Source organism: Brachyistius frenatus, unplaced genomic scaffold (genome assembly GCF_029030835.1).
Source record: "Brachyistius frenatus isolate BFR_SWC_R1_liver_20210118 unplaced genomic scaffold, ASM2903083v1 Contig_3, whole genome shotgun sequence".
Classification (NCBI taxonomy): Eukaryota; Metazoa; Chordata; class Actinopteri; family Embiotocidae; genus Brachyistius; species Brachyistius frenatus.
The window spans coordinates 355,001-378,022 of record NW_027210602.1 but is presented as its reverse complement, the minus strand read 5'-3'; the positions used below and the strand labels follow the sequence as shown (position 1 = coordinate 378,022).

Genomic DNA, 23,022 nt, shown 5'->3' with positions numbered 1-23,022 from the left:
AACAATTCAAAGGTTCCCGTGGAGAGTTGTTGCTGTTCTCCTTATGTTGTTTAACCACAGCTGGCAAACGGCTTTTAGGTGCATTTCCGCCACCTTCTGGCGGGAGTAGTGCATTACAACCAGGTGTTAGTAAAAAAAAATTATAAAAAAGGAACAATAGTCTCATATATTATTCATATTTTCAATACGACCCAGTTCTCCTTAATATACCGATGACTTCAGCGGTTTTTTTGTAAATTGGAAGTTAAATTACGGCATTTGATTGTCAGACGTCACTTTAAAACCTGCAATAATTTATTTGAATGGCCATTCGGTGTCAGCAGAATGAGTCGTAAACACTGCATTGACATAATGTCACATAATAAAGTTGGTATGGCAACTGCAAACAGTTGAATTTTTGCAGACACAGGAGGGATATTATCATAATTTTAGTGTTTTCGCTCCATTTTTGGTCTCCACCACCTCCTTAAAAAAACATCTGGTTTATTAGCTGCTGAGTTCACCAGCTCGTCTCTGGAATTTGTCCGTCATTTAGAGTTGAATACAGAGTCTGCAATTTTATTATTAAAACTACTCGCTGCTGAAGGTCAATGAGAGCCTTGAGACTGAACCAAAACAGTAAAAGTTGTGGGATGTAAAACCAAAACAATGCGCTGAAAGAGGCAAAAATGCCGTGCACACCTGTGAGTTCATTACGGTGAGCGACTCCTTTTCATGTCACCCTCAGTCACCCGATCTGCTGTCAATTTGAAAGTATTGAATCAGTAAAAGTGTTTCTGCCGGAGTAGAACGAGCTGCAGGTCAATTAACTTTTTCTTTTCTTCTCTCCTGCCCACTGTGGCTTTATGCTAATGTTGCTGCCCAGTATAGGCTACTTACCCATGGACCACCTGAGTGATGTGTTTCCGTGGTGATGAGGGTTGATAGTTGAAGTGGCTTATGTACAGCAAGTAAGATATGGCAGGAACGCAGAGATAGAAAAATTAGACGGGAGGGTTTAATGTTTGATTTGTTTGATTTTTTTTTTTTTTTATAAAACTAACTCATTTTGTTAATTCGCGTTAAAACGTTTGTGAAAATCGTCCGTTTTTATTCTGCGTTTTTTTGCTCCGAGCTCGTGATACTGTCTGTGTTTGTGAGTTTGTACCAAACATGTGGCGCTGCTCCGGGATGCTGCTGTGCTTGACTAAGAATAGCATCCTTGCTGGTCCTTTTGCCTGCAGTCACTGTCTGAATACCAAGTCAACACAAAAGCACCTCTCACACGGGCTCCACTACACACCGCTGGTGCCTGCGCTATTTGTAGCCTACCTTTTACTGTACTGAGAGTGCGTCTGCGTACCTTCTTGTCTGTGATTTCGATTTCGTGGAGCTGCAGATCAAGTTACTTGGAGATTAGTACAAACATTAAAGCATTCACAGTGATTTCAGTTCGTCATTGGTTGAAAAATATGAACTTCTGCAGGATATTTGGTTGCTTGTGTTCTAAAATCCTTTGTGGTTTGGTTGATGCCAAGAAATGCACTTTGGTGAGGAAAACGTCATGGTTTTGGCTAAAAAGTTTTAAAAGTAAACAATCTCTTGTCTCGTCCGGTTTCATTCCAGACGGGGCGCCCGCTCTTGTCGAAACCGTTTTTAGAAAAAGTCATTGGTTTGTGAGCTGCTGTTTTGAAACCTCCAGTCTGCCATTTTGGTCGTTGCCATCTTGTTTTTGTTTTTTGGAGCGAGAAGTGACCATATTTAGATCAGATGGGGAGGAGCCGGCGGTGGAGCGGAGTATACCGACAACCTGACTGCACCACAGGCCTGCCAATCAAACAGATGCACCAACCCAGCGTCACCAACTCTCTCTGCGGCTATGTCCCGCAAGTGGAACATCCTGGTTCTTTTGGCATACTACATTTAACATGCTATGTATTGGGACATACTACATCTTCTACCAAATAGTATGTTAGTATGGATACTGGAACACGGCTGGTTTGAAGCCATATCAGCCAGTCGTCTTTTGTCCCCCACCCTCAGCCCCACCACGCCGCTTTTTGAGGCCTAATATCTAATGAATGCTGAAGTTATTTCCAGAAAGACCACCAGAACACTGAACTTATCAAATGACACCATGATAACTTGTGGAAAACATTTACTGACTTTGTATTTCAGGGGAGAAGTTGATATTTTTTGAATAGAGTCGATTGGAGACGGAGTTTTTTTTTTTTTTTTTTTTTTTTTTGACTCAGCCCCCAGTGGCCATCAGTGGTACTGCACTTTAAAGCACATGACCGATGCAACATGGACTGTGCCGCACATTAAACCTTTATCTGAGAAAAGTAAAACTACGTATCAAAGCTCAGTCAAGCGGCAGGAGATCTCCAAGTCCTGAACATAATATAAACTTTACAGGATGAGAACTTTACTAGAAACATGTCCTGGCCTGAATCACTAAATGATGTGTACAGATAATTATAAAATGTTGAAATCTTTTGTTTTTAACAAAATAATTTTTGTGCCCTTTTTAAAAAAAAAAAAAAATGTTATGCTTTGCATGAAATAATATTCGGATGGTTATAGAGTGGTTGGATACGACACACAGCCGCCGTCTCTATCTGTTTCTGGTCATCTGAGGTGGACTTGCATTGAACTAAATGTCAGCCTTGTCCTAAAGGGCACCTGTGTCTGTGACCTTTTAGGGTAAAGCTGCGTTTTAATTACTGTCAACAAATGCCACAAGAAGACCAGAACCAACCAAGTGTTAGTTTCTCGATGCTTTCTGACATCCATAAAACCTGTTTACTCAGCAGAAGCTCATTGTTTCCTACTGAACGCGTAAATCTTTATAAACCGTTCACAAATGAAGACTTGGATTCATACACCTTTGGTGCACTAGTGCAATTTTTCATCATTTATTGTCATATTATAGATAAAGATGGTTATTCATTAATGAAAATAATCGTTGGTTTCATATAATGAAAAACAGATTAAGTATTTGTAAAACAGATGCAGCAGCGTTCAGGTTGTGTTGTGACTGACGCTGTGAGCCGGCTGCGAGCAGGAGCGCTCATATTTGGTGCACGGCGGACTGCTAAAGTGATTCGGGTGACTGGACGTGGTGATGCCGGCCGGGTGCAGGGCGAGGAAGCTTAAAGCTGTCTGTCTGTCTGCCTCCCTGTCTGCCTGTCTGTCTGTCTGTCTGTCTGCTTGCCTGTCTGTTTGTCTGTCTGCCTGTCTGTCCGTCTCTCTCATTGTTATCCTCGGGCTTAAAGTGGGCTTGTGGCCGGGGAAGCCGCATTAGCAATGCAAGGAGCTGTACAAGCCTTGATGGTTATGTAAACCCCTCCCCAAACACACGCACACGCACACACACACACACACACACACACACACACACACACACACACACACACACACACACACACACACACACACACACACACACACACAAACAAGCCCTTAAGCCTCTCTGGTCCGGCACAGGCTAGCTAGCAAGTGTCTCTCACCCGCTTATGGTTACATCATTACTACACAGGGCATCTCTCTCTCTCTCTCTCTCTCTCTCTCTCTCTCTCTCTGTGTGTGTGTGGAGTCACATAATGTAAAAATGAACAAGCATAAATATGGAGCTCACTTTTTATTTGCTTCATCCGTCGCAAAATCTACAAAAACACTACATTTAGATATTATTTACATAACTTTTCTATTCACGATTAAAGTTATTTACTGGGCTGCACCTCCCTTTTGTTTTTATTATTAAAAAATGTGCAAATCTTATATAATTTTCTTTTTTTAACCCAGTTTATTTCATCCATTATTTGTATCCTTTGCTTGAATTTACTAATAATACGCCTCGTGTACAAACATTGACGTCAGTATTCTTTATAACTGTGTTACATACCTACCTTCAATTATATCCTGCTGCTGCTGTAACAATGCAAATATTGTTCTTGTGGGGTTGATAAAGTACATCCTAAGATTATTTTTTATAATTTACCGCATCCCAAGGTGGCACTTTTAGAGGTCTTGTTTTGTCTGACTGACAGTCAAAAATCCCCAAATATTTCATGCAAGTACAAAAAAATTATAAAATGATTTTCCCCAGAAACAGATTATTTGATTATCAAAATAGTTTCCGACAAATCTTCTGTTGCTTTTTGCAGCTGTAATTGTATTTCAAGGACATCTGTCCGTTTTGCTCTTTTACTTTCTGTTTTATTATGTAGAAAGTCTTTTTTTGGTGCTTTTTGTCCATTGGCATTAGACTTCATATCTTACAGGGGCATTTGACAACAGTGAATTTGTATGAGATGTTATATATTTGGTTTAATGGTGCATCATTTTAGAAATCTTTGATCTTAATTTCAGACAAATCTTGTATTTGGTAGCAACAGAAAACAACCTGGCTTACACTCTCCCCATCTGAACTGCATGCAAACTCATGATTTGGACCCTACTGTGTGATATAACTTTATTTTTCTTAACATGGATTTAATTTTTTTTTTTATTTTTTTTTTTATAGAATGCAACTTTGGCTCATTCAGAAACCAAATACTCTACAGACTTTTGTTGTGTCTTGTTACGGATGTTATAGCTGTTTGTTAGAGTTTAGCCGGAAGTTCGGATCGAGGACGACACTCCGGGGTTGAGGGTTGAATTCTTGATGGCGGGTTCATTCTCAGTCGTGCAGCTGTCGTGGTTCAGTCGGTGCACTTTTAAATCTGTTAATAAAACATGAAACTGGAAATTGGTTGAAGACATGATATTGTCACTGTGATTTAAAGGCGTTATGAATTCATGCATGCATAAACTCATGGAAATCAAACGTTCGCATGTTCAGAAGATTAACATGTGCGCAGTTGTACTTTTTCTAAATGATGTATACCGTGATAAAAATGTCCCAGTGACCCTCGAGTAGGGAGGCACATATAGAGAATACATGTTGAGGATGTATGATTCTCGATCCCCGTTGAGCCTGAATATTACAGCATCTTTCTTTTCTTTAAAACAATACAGGAGTTTAGTTTGTTATAGGTATGAAAGAATAATATAACAACAGAACTGTAATTTTGCGTAAAATAAAAAGTTGTATTGGGTCTCTTCCATTCTGGGTCATTATTAGTTGGACGTAGCCGATGCGGAAGTGCCTGAAAATGCAATACCACCGAAGGCCACTAGGGGTCGGTTACCAAAAGCCTCCGGCTCCATAGACTCCCATTCAACTTCTCTCATTAAATACAAAGTCAACAAATGTTTCCCACAAGTCATTATGGTGTCATTAGATGAAGTCATTCCTTCTTATTAGTTTTGCTGGCAGTTTATCTGAAAATAATCCATCATTAATAATATATTAGGCCTCAAAATGGCGTGTTTTGGTTTCCGCTCTAGGTGGGCGGGGCATAGTGTCCCATAGTGGCGGAGCGCCCCCGCTCGTCCAAATATGGTCACTTCTGGGTCCTAAAAAAAACAAGATAAAACAGCAGTATCGACTCGGTTACTGCGTTTAAACCTTTTCCTCCCTGTGAAAGGAGGAAAATTGATAAAGTTGGTGGAAATAGTTGCTTTGTCCCGTCTGCACTGCTGCAACTTTAATCTTTTATTGACCGACATGTGTGAGGTTTGTGACGCAGACATCTGTTTCTGTCTTACTGTCATGTTACAATATTTGAATGGTTAGTTAGAAGTGACGGCTTGTAATCAGCAGCGTCAGCCCAGACTTATACCTTTTGATATCTGGATGCTGGAATCTGTCGTCTGTCTAGCAGACATAAATTTAGAAATCTTACTTTCCTCTCTGTTGTCTTCGGTGACCCAGATTACAGTTCAGCCAGATATTACGTAATTTCTGACCCACGACTCATTCCTTTTGTTTTTTGTTTGGGATGCATGAATTAAAAAGTAAAAGAAGGCAGATCATTTTGGTTATTTTAGAAATGCGAAGGCTATTCTACCTTTTTAATTTATTTATATCGCGGCAAATCACAGCACGGGTTTCGTTTCGAGTGTTCACGTACGTGCAGCGGCGGCTGACTTAATTGCTCCGAGTTTGTCTTGAGGGCCGAAACGTGGAAAGAAAATATCCTTGGATATATTATTCTGTTAAAAAGCTCGGCGTGGGAACGAGAGGTCTGGACATGCAGCCGAGTCTAGACGGTCCGCCGGGCTGCAGCTAGCAATTATTTTCGTTTGTCTGCTTCTGAACTACCAAGCATACAGAGAGTTTCCCAAAGCGAGGGGGGTATTAACATCCTGAACTATACGAAGCAATAAATCGAGAAGCTAGAAGAAGTAATATTACACAACTAATGGGTCAGGATTATGTTTTCATGACTCTGTTGAGGATTTGTGCAGATGGCCAGAGCTCAATTCATGTCAATGAAATTATACACACACACACACACACACACGCACACGCACACGCACAATAAATCACTGTATATTGAACACAGGGTTCCTGGAACTTTTGGAATATCATGGAATTATTTAAAGTCTATTCCAGACATGGAAAGTCAAAGGATGGAGCCGAGTCCTAGAATATCATGCAGTTAATTGAAACTTTAGTTCCCATTTATCAAACTGTAATATTCTCCCTGCGGTATTTTTCTATCTGCCATTAATTGGACTTGTTTCCTGAGCGGTATTTATTTCCTTACCGCTCGTCAACAATCGCTTCAGTCAACGTGTTGCTTTTTTCCTACAGCTGCTAACGAAGGCAAACGTGCATGAAACTCAACGTTTCAAGCGCTTCGGCTCAAAAATGACAAGTTGGAGAAAAAAAACCCAAAAAAAGCCAGATGTTGACATTTGTAAAACTACGATTGATGTATTAAAATGTGGGAGAGGGAGCCCTTCGTTACCATGCCAACAGTAAGAAGCCTCGCGGCCCCCCCCGTCGCTGCTCGGCCGCAGCCCAGTGGAGGATTCAGTCATTTTGTTCCCTTTTAAGAAGAAAATACTCTGATCAGTTTGTTGTTTAAGCAGTTTAAAAACAAAAAACTTAAAAAAAAAACTCAGCGAATGAGTAAATAAAACTCACAAACTGCTGGGAGTGAAATAATGACTTTTTTTTCTTCATTATATTTCATGCAAATGTAACATTTCAGTCGCGATTTGGGCATCAGTTGAGTACAGAAGAACTGAAATTTAGCAGCCTCCACCCTGTTAAAAAAAAAAAAAAAAAAAAATCGTCGCTCGCGTTTCCTTTCCGACCTCACGTCAACATGTTTATCCAACCGCGACACGCTTCTAACGAGCGTTTTGATCGTTTTGTGGCCGCTTTCTCTCCCTCAGCACTACTTCCTGATCATTTTTGGCCACGACGGACAGAAACCTCTGGAGCTGCGGACGGAAGAAGAGTCGGACCGCAACGAGTGGGTGGAGAGCATCCAGCAGGCCAGGTAACGTTGATCAGTTCATAAATATAAATATTATACCAGTACTACGGCACACCTCTACTCCTGTGTATCATTTAGAAATGAATTTCTTGGCCGAGTCTGATTCGTAAACATTTTTTTTTTCATTCATTAATTTTATCTTCGTCATGCAGTGTCCTTAAATCTCCTCGTGAATTCAGATGCTTCAGACTGTTTGCTGCTTTTTCTTTATGCTGCTGCACATTCGACACAACCGCTGTGTTATTCCACATTTGTTTAACGTGTGTGTGTGTGTGTGTGTGTGTGTGTGTGTGTGTGTGTGTGTGTGTGTGTGTGTGTGTGTGTGTGTGTGTGTGTGTGTGTGCGTGTGCGTGTGTGTGTGTGTATGTGGATGTTCTGCTCGCAGCGGTTCACATTTGGGTCACTCTGGTGTTGTATTGCTACACTGGTTACATCACAGACTTGATCTCGCCACTCGACCTCTATTCCTCTCCGCTCTGCCTCTCTGCGGCCGTCTCTGCTATTTTTATCTGTAAAACTCGGACAGAAAAACCCGACGCACCCCTCCCCTGAAACCACCCGTCTCGGTTTAGCGAACGCGTTTCTGCAGGTGCGAACGCGTCGACTCGCGTCGACGCTCGCACGAAGCCCTCTGCGCCTGTTAAATCATCTCTCCCCCCCCTCCCCCCTTCTTCCCTTTAACCCCACTCAGCTACTCTGACATCATCATCGAGCGGGAGATCCTGATGCAGAAGTACATCCACCTGGTGCAGATCATGGAGACCGAGAAGATCGCAGCCAATCAGCTTCGCACTCAGCTGGAGGACCAGGACACGGAGATCGAGAGGCTCAAAACTGAGGTGTGCACGAGCGCAGCCACATCTGCGTGCGCATGCATACATAAATGCACATACCGCCGCACGCACGCATGTGCGCCTCAGATGGAGCACATGCAGATCAAAGCATGCAAATGCTGCTGGCGTGATGCGAAAACACTTCTCTTAAATGAAAGCGCGGCGGGGGGCCCCGGTGGTTCCCAGACCTCCTTCCTCCTCGTCGTGCAACGAGATATTCGTTTTTCTCTGAACCTCTAAAGTGCTGTGATGAATATTTGATCCTCTTCCGTGCCTGCAAACTCACACGGAGCCTGTTGTCGTGGCAGATTGTAGTGCTCAACAAAACCAAGGAGAGGATGCGGCCTTGCCAGAGCAACCAGGAGGAGGAGGAGGACCCCGATATTAAAAAGATCAAGAAGGTAAATGATGAAATCGCGTGATAACGTGTAGAGGAGGGGTCTCTGACACGTGGCAGCGCGCCAGCCACCGGTAGCTCTTTACCGGTTTCTGAGTAGATCGTTGAAGGTTCGAACAACGTGAAGGGTTTCCCAAGTTTCGATTTTATTGTATAGTTTTTAATCTGTCTGAAAACGACGCTGTCAACACGATCGAGCCGCCTGTGGCAGTGCAGCAGGGTTTAAGCTCCGCCCCCCTCAGTGGGACGCACAGAGATCAGAGGACAGAAACACAGCGGAGACTCTCTCACCGAGCTGGAAACAAACAGTGCACATAAATTAGGTTAAATATAACATAAATACAATATTTTCAGCTGTACCGTTTCAGCTGTACCGCAACAGAGGGGGCGTAGCTATAAAAGAGTCTGTCACTGAGCGACTTTTCAAAATAAAAGATAAAAGCCAGTTTCACACAGGGTCCAGCCATTTACAGGGTTTTTACTTGGACATGTGTTTCTTTCAGGAGACGCAGCAGGTCCCGATCGAAAGGAAACACTGGATTTGATTCATTAAATCTTATATTTTAACGCTTTATTTGCCATTTTTCAAACCAGTTTGGCCAAACATGAGTTGTGTTACTGCTGTCGGCATTTGGGGAACATCTGTGTAATTTGTAGCTACAATTGAAAACTTTTAAGAAATGACGACGCCCCGGTGTGTCCGTGCAGGTGCAGAGCTTCATGCGCGGCTGGCTCTGCCGGAGGAAGTGGAAGATCATCGTGCAGGACTACATCAGCTCGCCTCACGCCGAGAGCATGAGGAAGAGGAACCAGATCGTGTTCAACATGGTGGAGGCGGAGACGGAGTACGTCCACCAGCTCTCCATCCTGGTGAACTGCTTCCTCCGGCCGCTCCGCATGGCCGCCAGCTCCAAGAAACCTCCCATCAGCCACGACGACGTCAGCACCATCTTCCTCAACAGGTGCGTAAATGTTTTAGCTTCAGCCGATATCAAACATGAGGAAATTCTTTTTTTTAATTTTTTTTTTTACTTTCTTCTTTATTTTTTTTCTTTCTTTTCTTTCATTTTTTTATTTTTTATTTTTTATTCCTTTTTTTCTTTCTTCCTATTTTTCTTTCTTTTTTCTGTCTTTCTTTATTTCTTTGTTTGTTTCTTTTTTGTTTGTTTGCTTGTTTGGTTTTAATGTGGTTGTTCACGATTTTATTTGCTTGATGTTTGCTTGATGTCTTGTATTCAGTAAAGTTTGTGAATAAGACCAGTTCTCTCTCTCTCTCTCTTTAGTGAAACCATCATGTTTCTACACGAGATCTTCCACCAAGGACTCAACGCCCGGATCGCCAACTGGCCCACTCTGGTTCTAGGTGAGTATCGCGGCGCTCTTTACTCACAGACGCTTCGCTGTTGTCTACGTTACTGTGATGCTTCAAGCTCGTACAAGACTTCTTCGTTCTTTTTTCCCCCTCCCAGCCGACCTGTTCGACATCCTGCTGCCCATGCTGAACATTTACCAGGAGTTTGTGCGCAACCACCAGTACAGTCTGCAGGTTCTGGCGAACTGCAAGCAGAACCGAGACTTCGACAAGCTGCTCAAACAGTACGAGTCCAACGCCGCTTGTGAGGGCCGGATGTTGGAGACGTTCCTCACGTATCCCATGTTCCAGGTAGAGAACACTTTTTATATGTCTGACAGTGATATGCTGGAGCTGCTGGGACCGTTATCGTACATATATCTGGTGTAAAAGATGCATATTATTGTCAAGTCAAAACAAAACAAGTCCCAGATTTAGCCGTATGATACAAGATACAATTTTTTTTAATATATTTTGTTAAAGTGGTTGAACTTCAAAGATTTACTGTTCTCTGTATTAAACTTTTTTTTTTATGTATAAAAATATATTAAATCAACTGACTTGCAAAGAAATTGCTTTACTTTTTGTTTTAATCTGATTAATATATTTTTAAAAAATAATTATATTTTATTAATTACATTATGCCAACGTGAGGAATATACATACATAAATCTCATTTCCCAAATCTCAACATTTCCACACAAAAAAGATAAACAAACAAAACGAGGCACGAAAAATACAACATTCGACATAACAAACGTGCGAGTAAATAAGCATTCAGACCAATGTTCATTTCATTGAATCAATGAAAATGTTATGAGCAATATTAAACAAAACAAAAACGATCAGATAAGATTGGATCTTATCATCATATGATTAATGTCTTTGAAATTATATTTTTTTTCACTCACTAAACTTCCCACAGTTGGATCGAAACACCAAATTCAGAACTCATTTATTTCCTGTAACTTTTGTTGTTTTTGTTTTTATGAGCTTCAGTCTCTGACTTCTCAGACGTGAACATCGCGGAGTCGTCTGAGGAAGTTGTAACGTTGGCATAAATCGGATCTGCAGATATTGACTCAAGACAGGCTTAAAAGATGTCTACAAATCCCAATCGTAGGGGAAACACTGGATTTGTACTGATAGCCAGCATGTGACGCATTCAGGGAACATGGTAAACTGTAGCATCTACCAATAGTCTACCTATGAGACGTCTGTAAATGAAAGCTACAGAAAAAGAACTTGGGTGACACTCTTGCCCTCTAAAACTACATGAGTCTCTGCACGAACTGTGGGAAACCCCGAACATGTAATGGATTCATTAATTACAACAATGATATTTCAGATTCCGCGCTACATCATCACGCTCCACGAGCTGCTGGCTCACACACCTCACGAGCACGTGGAGCGCAAGAGTCTGGAGTTCGCCAAGTCCAAACTGGAGGAGCTGTCCAAGTGAGTGACTGATGGATGAGTCTGTTCACATGGTTAAAAATGTTTATGAGGTTTACATGGTTAAATACTAGTCTCCTGGCAAAAGTTGCTATTTGTGCAGGTTTCCTTGATGTTTCTGAACACACAGCGGCGATTCTGAAAGACATTTCCGGAGCCCCTAAACTAATTTAATTTTGTGTGTCGACCTGAAATCTTTCACTCACTTCTCTATGTAAATGATCTAACTATATTTCGGTTAGCAGAGACTCCAATGAAAGAATGATTTTATTATTTTATATGATTTGTATGCACAAGAAGGAACAGATATATGTGAGGAATCTTTGGCATTTAGACCTCATGGAGACTCGGTTTTAGAGTGTAGATACGGATGATGGAGGAACGAGGGGTGAAGAGCGATGTTGAACATCTGGATCAATGTGATGTGGAACAGAACTGTTGACGGACCCGGTTCTGATTAAAAAAAAAACTGGTGTTGGAGGAGGGCAACAGATAAAGGAAGACGTGTAGAATTTGTTTGGTTTCTGTCACTAATAACTGATAAAGTATTTTTGTTTTATTGTCCATTGAGCCATATGAATGTAGTCTGAAATATTTGTTGTTAATCTATGACACGTGTTTTTCACCTCAGAGTGTTTTGAATTAGTTTAAAGTCGTAAGGATGTTTTTTATAAGTTAAAAAAAAACAAAAAACACTTTATTGATCCTAAAGGGAAATTAAAGTGTCTCAGCAAGACTACAAGACGTACAGTGGTCACAGACGTAAGAAATCATTAGATAAGATGACAAAAGAAAAAAAATAGTGGATCAATGAAAGTAGAGTTCAGAGTTGTACAGACTGTGTTTTATGTGGTATTAAAAAAGGTCTTTTTAAAGTCCACAAACCATGTTGGAGACACTGACTCTGAGATGATTGTGGTCAGGATGATGCACGACGAGGTGAGCGACACGGAAAACATCCGGAAGAATCTGGCCATCGAGCGGATGATCGTGGAGGGCTGCGACATCCTCTTGGACACGAGCCAGACCTTCGTCAGACAAGGTGAGCGCCTTCTTTCCTCGTCCTCCTCTTCCTCACTACCAAACCACCTCTCCGTCATCTCACCCCTCCGACTCTCTCTCTCTCTCTCTCTCTCTCTCTCCCCCCACCGGCAGGCTCTCTCGTCCAGCTGCCGTCCAGCAGCGAACGGGGCATGCTCAGTAAGGTCCGCCTGGGCTCGCTCACCCTCAGGAAGGAAGGAGAGAGGCAGTGTTTCCTGTTCACCAAACACTTCCTCATCTGTACCCGAACATCCGGAGGGAAGCTCCACCTGCTGAAGGTCAGCCTCACCCGTCCACCGCTGTTTATTTTGTTATCGAAACAAAGTCCCGAAAAGCCCATAAACCCCGTCACTTCCAGCTTTCCTGTTTTCCATTCGGCTGACATTTGGTTTGTTTTATTAGAAAAGGCTGGTTTTGTGCTCTAAAGCCTTTCTGCAAAACTTCTTATGAGGAAGTTTTATCACAGAGAAATTTTGCAAAACCGAAATCTCCTGCAGATATTGCCGTGTTCGTTTTCGTTAGATTTAATGATTGTGATTTCCTGGAGGGACTGAGGGTTAACGAGCGGCAAGAAAGTAGCAACAATCGGCTGTTTCCTGACAAAAAAAAACAGGACTTATGCTTACAATAAGCCTCAAACTTCAGTCATCGTACCAACATTTTCTCCATAAAGTGGCAGAAATAGAGCATCTTCACTGAAAACAACAAGGACGCTTCTGTTCCTTAATTTTTTTTCTGTCTTTTGTGAAATATACGGATAATTATCGAGTAAGAAGAAAAACAACTTAAACAGTTGTTTTTGTCGCCCGTTAACAGCAGGGAGGAACGTTGTCTCTGATAGAGTGTACTCTCATTGAGGAGCTCGACGCCAGCGACGAGGACTGTGAGTATCTCTCCGCCATCTTCGCGTCTTTGTGCCGTCGTTGTTCGGTTGCCGGGGGCGGAGCCAATGTTCGGTGTCGTTTGTTTGCAGATAACGCAGCCGGTCAAGGCTTCAACCATCTGCAGTTTAAGGTGGTGGTCGAGCCTCCGGACGGTCAGAGCTTCTCCGTTGTCCTGCTGGCTCCTTCCCGCCAGGAGAAGGCCGCCTGGACCAGCGACATCAGCCAGGTCAGAGGTCAAAGGTTACAACGATGGACTCGAACTGATCTAACCTGAAACGTAGCGCTCATGGTTTTGCTGTTTCCGTTTCAGTGCATCGATAATATCCGATGCAACGGCCTGATGACCAGCGTGTTCGAGGAGAACTCCAAAGTTTCCGTGCCGCACATGATCAAGTAAGAAAAGAGGAAAAGTTCATGAGAAGAGACAGATAGGAGGTGTGATTTTAAAAAGTTCGGAGTGTGTTCCTGTTGAACGCAGCTCAGTGATGCACACGGAAGAAGCAACAACTTTCATGAGGAAGTGTTCCGAGTGTCGTCTCTTGATCAACATCAGCACCTGAGTTCCACATGTCAACGTACCAGCGTACGTGAACATTTGTGATTTCACCGCGGACCTGAAACTGGAGCAGAGAAACATCTGATTTTGCATCAAAATATTGGGGAACAAAGTCTTCAACACGCTTGCTTAAAACCAAGTGTTCCTGAGCCCATGCAGTGATTTCCACTGATTCCTCTTCTTGACTGTGAGCAGGCATATTGTCATGTTGGCGAACCCTGTTGCCATGGAGCCACAGTTCAGGTGGGTTTGTGTTCTCTGGGTTTTAAAAGACGCACTAATGGACAGGTAACTGGAACAAACTGACAAAGAGGGAAGAAGAAGAGCACACAGACTAAATACAGCATGGAGGGAAGGACAAAGAGGGACAGGTGAAACTAATCAGGGGGCCAACAATCATACAAAGGACAGGAAGTGAAACAAGACAAGACACAAGAGGTGACTCATTTCAAAATCAAACAGGAAGCACAAAACCCAGACTGACCTGAAGACAACAAAGCAGAAAAGAAGTCCAAACTGTAACAGAACCTCAGCAGGTCTCAGTAGAACTCGGTGTTGACAGTCTGACCCTGGGGGACGAATTCATGGTGACACAACCACCACCAACGTCAAAGAAAACCCACCTCTTATGTCTGTCGTAGACTTTCTGAAGCATTTCAAGGATCTCTGTTGACCATTTCCAGAGTTTGACCCCAAAATCTGATGATTCTCTGCTCCAGTTTCAGGTCCGCGGTGAAATCACAAACGTTCACGTACCAGCGGTCACGTTAACGTGTGGAACTCAGGTGCTGATGCTGATCGAGAGACGACACTCGGAATACTTCCTCATGAAGGTTGTTGCTTCCTGCTGCTCCGTGTGCATCACTGCGCTGCGTTCAACAGAATCTGAACTTTTTGATCATGTTTTTTTTTTTTTAGCTGTTAGTTTTAAAGTATGAAAACCACCACCGTCGTCCTTTTATCTGACCTTCCGGTAACGTTCTCCCGCAGGTCCGACGCCCGGCTGCACAAAGACGACGTGGACATTTGCTTCAGCAAAACGCTCAACTCCTGCAAAGTCCCGCAGATCCGATACGCCAGCGTGGAGCGTCTGCTGGAGCGCCTCACCGACCTGCGCTTCCTCTCCATCGACTTCCTCAACACCTTCCTGCACACCTACCGCATCTTCACCACCGCCGCCGTCGTCATCGACAAGCTGGCCGACATCTACAAGAAGCCGTTCACCTCCATCCCCGTGAGGTAAGCGTTGTCTGCTCCCGAACCGCGTCGTCGTGGCGTCTGTCCGTCCGTCCTCACATTAAAACCCGCACGGCTTCCTTCACTTCATTCTGTTCTCATCATTCACCTCTTGTTTTCATCTTTCATCTGTCACACACGCTCCTCCTCCTCCTCCTCCTGCTCCTGTCACCGCCCCAGGATCGAGCAGCATTCATGTGACCGTCTGTCCATCATGTCCCTCTGTCCCGACTACACTCTGAAGATCACTCAGCTGGCTCTGGACCAGACCAAGTAAAAAAAAAAGAAAAAAAAAAGAAAAAACAAAACCCTCAGTGGTGATTTCATTCCTTCTGCTTCTGTTCAGAGCTGCACGTGACCTCGTGTCCTTCCTCTCAGGTCTCTGGAGCTCTTCTTCGCCACCAACCAGGGCGCCTGGGCAACCGACCCGTTGAACAACAAGTCCCCGCGGCTCTGTCGCAAGTTCTCCTCCCCCCCTCCGCTCTCCATCCCCGCCCGCACCTCCTCCCCGGTCCACTGCCGCAAGCTCTCCCTCAACTCGCCCGTCAGCGGCAAGGTGGAGCCGTTGGACCTGTCCACCACGCCGTCCTCCTCCGCGGCCAACTCCCCCACCTCCATCCACAGCCCCTCCATCCCCTCGCCTCCCCCCGTCTCCACCCGGCCGCCGTCGGGCTTCTCCTCGCCTCCGCCCACCGCCACGCGCTCCCCGAGCCTCCCCCAGGCCTCCGGGGTGTCCTCGCCGCCGCCCGTCTCCGGCAAAGCCCTGCTGAACCTGAGCCGCGGCCCCAGTTCCCCGGAGCTGAGCCCGGCGGCGGCGACGGCGGTGGCGGTGGCGGTGGCGGCTACACCGGCGGAGGACGTCGGCGGGGAGCTGCCGCGCATCGACGCCTTCTGTGGGAAGCTGAGGCGCAGCATCCGCCGGGGTGAGTAGGCCGTGACACAGAAGCACAGGATTCACACAGCTGTCGGTCGCACATGAGCAGCAGCACACGTGTGGGCGCACGCCGGGGAGGGCCTGCACACGCACCGTCAGGGAATTACAAAACAGGAAGGTTTAAATAACATCTACTTGCAAATTTAAATTCTCCCTCCGCGATTGCGATTGAAATGATCTTTCACAGCGTTCCGCCGGCACCAGCAGAGTGAGAGACAGAAATGGGTCACCGTTACCCAACAGAGGAATAATGGTGCTCTTAGATCACCCATCTGGCTCCGCCGACAGCCGGCTCGCTACGGAAACAGCGGTGAGGTCAGAGAATCTGACGACGAGGAAATAAAAGAGACGAACGGAGCCTCGAACGCCAGAGAGCCTCCGACGAGGACGTTTGGAGGGCTGAAACGTTGGAGAGCCCTCAGACAGAACCAGAAATAGAAGCGCATGACCCAGAAGTTCAAACGTACTCATGGACAACATGCAGTCTGACAGGCAGGCTCAAAAATCTTAACTTTCTTTTAACTATCTTTTATCAGGCAGAAGTTTTGTAGAATTTTTTAAAATATGAATAATAATAATAATAATAAGAAGAAGAAGAAGAAGAAACTTAATTTGTATAGCACTTTTTCAAAACTTTCTACAAGGCGACGTTTGTAGAAGTTGGATGGCATTCGTTGAGCTTTTGCTCTCTTTTCTCGAACTAAGACAATATATCTCATTATAGTGAAAATATACCAAAACATGAGCGCCGAGGCTGAGAGTGACCTGTGAGAAGATTATTAATGGTCCATTTAACAGCTGTCATATTTTAATGTGAACCTGAAAATAGTTGAAGATTGTGCACTAAAAGATGAATAAAGTAAAAAAGGGAAACCAATAACTTCCACACTTGATTACTTATATTAAAACAATTACTTTTTGTGTGCAGACCTTTGGTCAAAGCCAGGTTCAAAATTCTTGTTTCATTTTGTTGTGATATCAGAGTCAAAGGTTTTTAGATATCTATTTTTAATCTCTCCATAAATACAAAAATTAAAAAATTAAAACGGCCATTAAAAAAATATATATATATATATTTTCTCCACGTTTCTACATATAAAATATTACATAAATCATAAATGCAGAAATTTGTATGAAAAAAATCAAGGGATAATAGGAAGGCCCAGATATATCAAAGTATTCTGATTCTGTTAAAGTTCAGAAATGTTTATTATTGAGGCTCATTTTTTTTAAATATTTCAGATAACAGAAATCTTGTAGCAACGATTCTTCATTCTAAAATTGATAGAAAATAAATGAATAAATCAAACAAATGTTGTTTAAACTCCTTTATGTAAAATAAAAAACAAAAATGGATCTTGTAAATCAGACCTTTTCTACAAACATTTGTAAAGGTGAGATGCTTATCAAAGAGAATACAAGTTTTAGATCAGGACTCAATAATCAGTATAAATATGTTTTTGCATCTGCAGATTTCCCCTAAATGCACGAAAAGTTAGCAAAGTATTAAATGTTTGATATTAAATGTAAAGCGCGTTATTTAAGTCAAGCTTTTTAAACATGTATTCTATAAATCCAGTCTGAGTTTCCTCTCGAACTCCACTTCAGCACCTCTTAGTCACAACAAACTTTCCACTTTTATCCCCATCTATATTCTGCAGCTTTTTACAGAAGGGTCTGCTCATGCATCATTCATAATCCGATTTATATAACATTTTATTAATAGAAACCTGGAGGAAATAGTTTTTTTTTTTTTTTTTTTTTTTAGAGCTGTTCTCAGTATTTTTGGATTCATAGAGATTAAAAATAGATTACTCAAAATCTTTGACTCCCGTATGACAACCAAATGAAACGAGCCAAAATTTGGATTTCTGTTCTAATTAGTGCATATTTAATCAGACGGTGCCTCATTTGCATATTTAAACACAACATTTCAAACTTGTAACACATAAAATTTTCATAGAAGTAATTAACTGGGGAACTTATTAGTTGTTGTTGTTTTGTTTTTTACTCTATTCACCGGCTAATTCTGCACCCTGAGCTAACTGCAGCTTTCTTTTTTGAGATACTGAATGTGTGAAAAGCAGCTTCTCATAATGTGCACACATAAATCACTGAAGACGCACATATTTGAGGTGTGACCTTTGCCCCCCCCCCCCTGACAGCCGTCCTGGAGTCGGTATCGCTGGACAAGTTTATTCCTGACTCGCCGGCGAGCAGCGAGCCAGGCGAAATGTCTCCGTGTCGCTCGCCGTCGACGCCGAGGCATCTCCGCTACCGACAGTCGGGAGGTGCAAAAAGCAGCGCACACACACACACATATTACACACACACACACACACACACACACACACACACACACACACACACACACACACACACACACACACACACACACACACACACACACAACACAGAGCGTGCTGTGTTTAATGTCTGGGCTTCCTCGCAGTCACATCGGGGGAGAACTCTCGCTGCACGATGTCGCCCGCTTCGGCGTTCGCCATCGCCACCGCCGCCGCCGGACACAGCAGCTCCCAGGGTGAGAGCGGACACTCTCGCGAAGGTCAAAACACTCGCAGCCGGGGGGAGGGAGGAAGCTGAGGTTCCGTTGTCTGTCAGATTACCGTTAACCGGCATCAAATCATCTGCTGTCGAGACAATCAGAGCTGGAAACAGTGCAGTTTTTATACGAGACATCGGCGCTTCAGACTGCAGAAGAGCCTTAACGTGCAATACCACTGAGGGCCAGTAGAGGGCCGGCCTAAAACAGGCTTTCCCTCCGATCGACTCCCATTCAAAAAGCATTAACTACTCCACTGAAATACAAAGTCGATAATAAAAACCATGAAAATAATTCCAGTATTCGTTAGATATTAGGTCACTTCTGGCTCCTTCCTCTCTGAATTTGAGTTTTTAATCTTTTGGATGACAGTTTTGAAGGTCCAAATTGTAAAAAATCGGGTTAGTCTGAGACTCTATCAGGACTTTAAACAGTAAGAATGAAATGTTTGAGTGTCACAGTGTATTTATTAGTACATACACATGTACAGAAGCATCTGCTGCTCTGGAGTTTTATTGTTTCCGCTGCACGTTTTAAATTTATTTCGTCAACTTTAAACATTTTCATATTTTACATCCTTATTTATATCTACTAAGTCGCTAATTATTTTACCATTATTACTATGAATTAAATGTGTCTCTTGGATTAATCTTAAAAAGAAAATAGTTTCTGTCCTAGGTTTTAGTAATTCTGAGAAATCCTGCGACAAAGAGTTCATCATCCGCAGAGCTGCGACCAACAGAGTTCTCAATGTGCTGCGACACTGGGTCTCCAAGCACTCGCAGGTGAGTCCACGACTTTGATCAACCCACACATCACCGCCTCATTCCGTAATGCCAACCATTCTTCTGCCACCTTTTTCATTCGGGACGTCAGCCGCATCAAAGCGAGCACTCCTACTCTCTCCCTCGACCAGTAACAAGGCAGCGTTACACCACGTGATGCACAGCAGCAGGAAAATAAAGCAAGAGACGGAAAGATAAAATAAAACACTCGGGAAAACTCCTTGGTCACAGTTTGAGTTCAATAAATGAAAACGAGAGACTGGACCATTTTTTTTTTTTGGTTCATGAAGCATTTAAAACAGGAGCTGTTCCCTTTCGGCTTTCCGACGCGCCCGCCCGCTGAGAACTACATGCAGCCGGAAGGAGACTAACTATCAGACACGGGAAGGATTTGACAAAGTAGTAGTTTACAAACTTCTCTGTCAGGTTCATCAGGGATGATAAACTGCTGATAAAACCATCTGATTCCTGTCAGATTTGAAACTTCTATTGCCGGACTTTTTCCTCTCAGTAGAGGGATGTCGTTGACAACAAGCCCAGAGAAAGAGCCACAGATTCTTTAATGAAGTCAAACACAAGTCACTTTGTTAGGACCACAAGGTGTCTGCGCAGCATTTTTGTCTGGCGTCCCACACCTCGAGACGATGTCCTACCTTCTGATTGGCTCTGTAGTTTTAAACGGCCGACTCTGCGGGACCACCGGAGTCAGAGTCTGGTGTTGGTGTCTGTCTTCGTTGCGCCTCCTTCTTGGTCACTCCTTCCCCATGATAGAGGTGCTCTTTGCTCTGCGTGTCGCTTCTCCCGCCCAGGAAGCTTCAGAAAGGTCAGCCACCTCCCCGGGGACCCTGAAAGGATGATCATTTTCATTTAAGATTATGTAAGATGCTATTTTTGTAGTTGCACGTTGGAGCCTGAAAAGTGAACTGTTTTTTTTTTTTTTTTTTTTGCTTTTTTTTGATAAACAGCTTTCAAGAACACAGATTTTTTTTTTTAAAAGAAGATTTTTGTCATCCTACAAAAGAAAACACTCCGTTTTTGTATTTTTACTCTCCTCGACTTTAATTCCACTGATGTGCCAGTTTTGGTCTCATTTTCTGGCTATTCGCGTCCATTTTGATCAAATCATACTTTGATTTACAGCCTAAAAACTGCTTTAAATATTCTGACTTGTATATTCTAGACTTGTACATTATTGACTTTAACAGGACAAGATATATTTGTGTTTTTGCAAGCGTGCACCGGCCTCCTCTGAGCTCCAGCTGTGAGCTCTCTATAAATGTGTGTCAATGTGTTTTTCCATCAGGACTTTGAGATGAACAGCGAGCTGAAGATGGGAGTGATCGGCCTCCTGGAGGAGGTGCTGCGAGATCCTGACCTGCTGCAACAAGAGAGGAAAGCTACAACGAACATACTAAGGTGGGTATGGACTACCAAAACACGTACACACTTATAGCCGAGTGTTCCTGAGCCCACGCAGTGATTTCCACCACAGAATCATGGCTGTCTTTAAAGCAGTGCTGCCTGAGGGCCCAAAGATCACAGCCTTGTCCGTTGCATCAGATTTAGGGTAACTGCGAGTGGGCATGTTGTCATGTTGGAGAACCACTGTTGCCATGGCGCCACAGTTCAGGTGGTTTGTGTTCTATGGGTTTCAAAAGACGCAGTAACGGACAGGTAGCTGAAACAAACTGACAAAGAGGGAGAGCACACAGACTAAATACAGCAGGGAGGGAAGGACAACGAGGGACAGGTGAAACTAATCAGGGGGCGGGGCCAACAATCGTACGAAGGACAGGAAGTGAAACGAGACAAGACACAAGAGGTGAGTCATTTCAAAATCAAACAGGAAGCACAAAACCCAGACTGACCCGAAAACAACAAAGCAGAAAAGAAGTCCAAACCGTAACAACGTGGAAAACTTCCTCATGAAGGTTGTTGCCTTCTGCAGCATCGTTGGGCTGCGTTGAACAGGAACACGCATTAGATATAAATAATCAGTGTATTCATCGTGTCTTTTGCCCCCGGCAGTGCCCTTTCTCAAGATGAACAAGATGACGCTCAGCTGAGGATCGAGGACATTTTACAGATGGTCAGTGCTTTAACTCCTTCAGCATCATAAAAGCGAAAAGCTTGAAACCTTTCAAAACAGTTGTTGAAATAATGTATCTCCTGATTACGAAACAGATCAGCTGTCCGCTCCTCCACTTCATCGTGGTAAGAATGACGTCGTTGTTAGAAAGAGCTCCCTCCAACAGCTGTAGTTATTATTGTAGTGCGGTGAACTCAGTCGCTTCTCTTAGCAGCTGGACTCCGGACACGTTTGTGTGGTTTTCTGTAGGTTCTCCGGAGCTTCCTGTAGTTCAGTGCGGTAAAATCCACTTTGGACTCACGCCAGTGTGTTGGCGCGCGTGTGTTTTTAAAGGCGGAGAGTCCCAAAGCCGAGTGTTTCGAGTCTCTCTCTGCGATGGAGCTGGCGGAGCAGATCACCCTGCTGGACCACATCGTGTTCAGGAGCATCCCCTACGAGTGAGTCCATCAAAACACACTGCACGTCAAGTTTTCTCCATTTTTAATTCGGCAGTATTACACCAAAGGGTGTGCTCTAACGCGATTGTAATGAATAGTGACGTTAAAGCACGCCCTCTTGTGTTATATTGCGATCGTACAACAAGTTACCGACTAAATAAAATACGTAATCTAAATGTTTTCATATTGTGGAGCAATTCGCTCTCGACATACAAAACGTTTTGTTCGCGTGGCAACCCACGTGGGTACGACTAACAACTGGAAAACGGATCAGTCGCGTCAGTAGAAGCGAGTGTAACGTATGCCATGTTTACTGGTCCAGGAAGTGGTCCGACCCCTTAGCAACGACCCTAGCAACAGAGGACTTTTAGTCTTGTTTTATTGCTTTCAAGAAATGGTTTCTCAAACTGAATAAATACAGCACATAGAAACGCTAAACTGCTGACCTAGCTCAGTCTGATTGTAACTAAGATATCTGATGAAAAGAAGATATCCATGGACTCGTGTATTTTTAAGATTTTAGCACCGTGTCGTGTGCTAAAAACCAAACCGGTCAAGCTAGCCAAGAAGATAGCTAGGATTTTAAGTGACTATCCGTGGTGCTCGGAGCGACCGAAAAGGACCAAAACAGACCCGAATTCACCAAATGGGTCACATTTAATAGACCTACAACAAGTAAAAACAACATTATATAACATGTCATATGAAGTTCAGTTCTAATTATATATTCCCATTGAGATGGTGGAGTGATATTTCTGGCGATGAGTCAGGGTGCGCTTCATGGTGATTTGAGCACGGTCCAAATGTTCTGTTGACCAATCAGATCTCTGGGTCGGAACTACTTGTTGTTTTATGTTGAATATCAAGTCAGCGACTGGATATAGAAAATGTTGGTTCTGTTCTGCAGGGAGTTCCTCGGTCAGGGCTGGATGAAGGTGGACAAATCAGAGAGGACTCCGTACATCATGAAGACCAGCCAGCACTTCAACGACGTAAGACTCGAAACTGGTTTAAGGTGTCGCGGGTGCACGCGTGTACGCGAGCTATTCGAGAGGCTGGTGGTACTTTACTGTAAACGGGGG

At 43.5% G+C, this 23,022-nt stretch overlaps 1 protein-coding gene across 3 annotated transcripts in view; it reads left to right on the top strand.

Annotated features, from left to right (window-relative positions):
• rasgrf2a (Ras protein-specific guanine nucleotide-releasing factor 2a) overlaps window positions 1-23,022 on the top strand; it is a 30,791-nt gene that overhangs the window by 4,687 nt on the left and 3,082 nt on the right. The window contains exons 2-23 of one of the 3 annotated variants that reach the window (XM_069700678.1): window positions 7,276-7,382; window positions 8,071-8,218; window positions 8,521-8,613; window positions 9,318-9,571; window positions 9,893-9,972; window positions 10,079-10,272; window positions 11,309-11,418; window positions 12,339-12,457; window positions 12,571-12,734; window positions 13,273-13,339; window positions 13,430-13,566; window positions 13,651-13,733; window positions 14,887-15,135; window positions 15,313-15,405; window positions 15,511-16,055; window positions 18,232-18,357; window positions 18,519-18,608; window positions 19,308-19,414; window positions 20,718-20,830; window positions 21,443-21,503; window positions 21,837-21,940; window positions 22,848-22,932. In XM_069700678.1, the coding sequence (XP_069556779.1) occupies window positions 7,276-7,382; window positions 8,071-8,218; window positions 8,521-8,613; window positions 9,318-9,571; window positions 9,893-9,972; window positions 10,079-10,272; window positions 11,309-11,418; window positions 12,339-12,457; window positions 12,571-12,734; window positions 13,273-13,339; window positions 13,430-13,566; window positions 13,651-13,733; window positions 14,887-15,135; window positions 15,313-15,405; window positions 15,511-16,055; window positions 18,232-18,357; window positions 18,519-18,608; window positions 19,308-19,414; window positions 20,718-20,830; window positions 21,443-21,503; window positions 21,837-21,940; window positions 22,848-22,932 (3,129 nt within the window). Of the gene's footprint in view, window positions 1-7,275; window positions 7,383-8,070; window positions 8,219-8,520; window positions 8,614-9,317; window positions 9,572-9,892; window positions 9,973-10,078; window positions 10,273-11,308; window positions 11,419-12,338; window positions 12,458-12,570; window positions 12,735-13,272; window positions 13,340-13,429; window positions 13,567-13,650; window positions 13,734-14,886; window positions 15,136-15,312; window positions 15,406-15,510; window positions 16,056-18,231; window positions 18,358-18,518; window positions 18,609-19,307; window positions 19,415-20,717; window positions 20,831-21,442; window positions 21,504-21,598; window positions 21,941-22,847; window positions 22,933-23,022 lie in introns of all 3 variants that reach the window. The other 2 variants (XM_069700697.1, XM_069700688.1) reach the window with 2 other exon arrangements.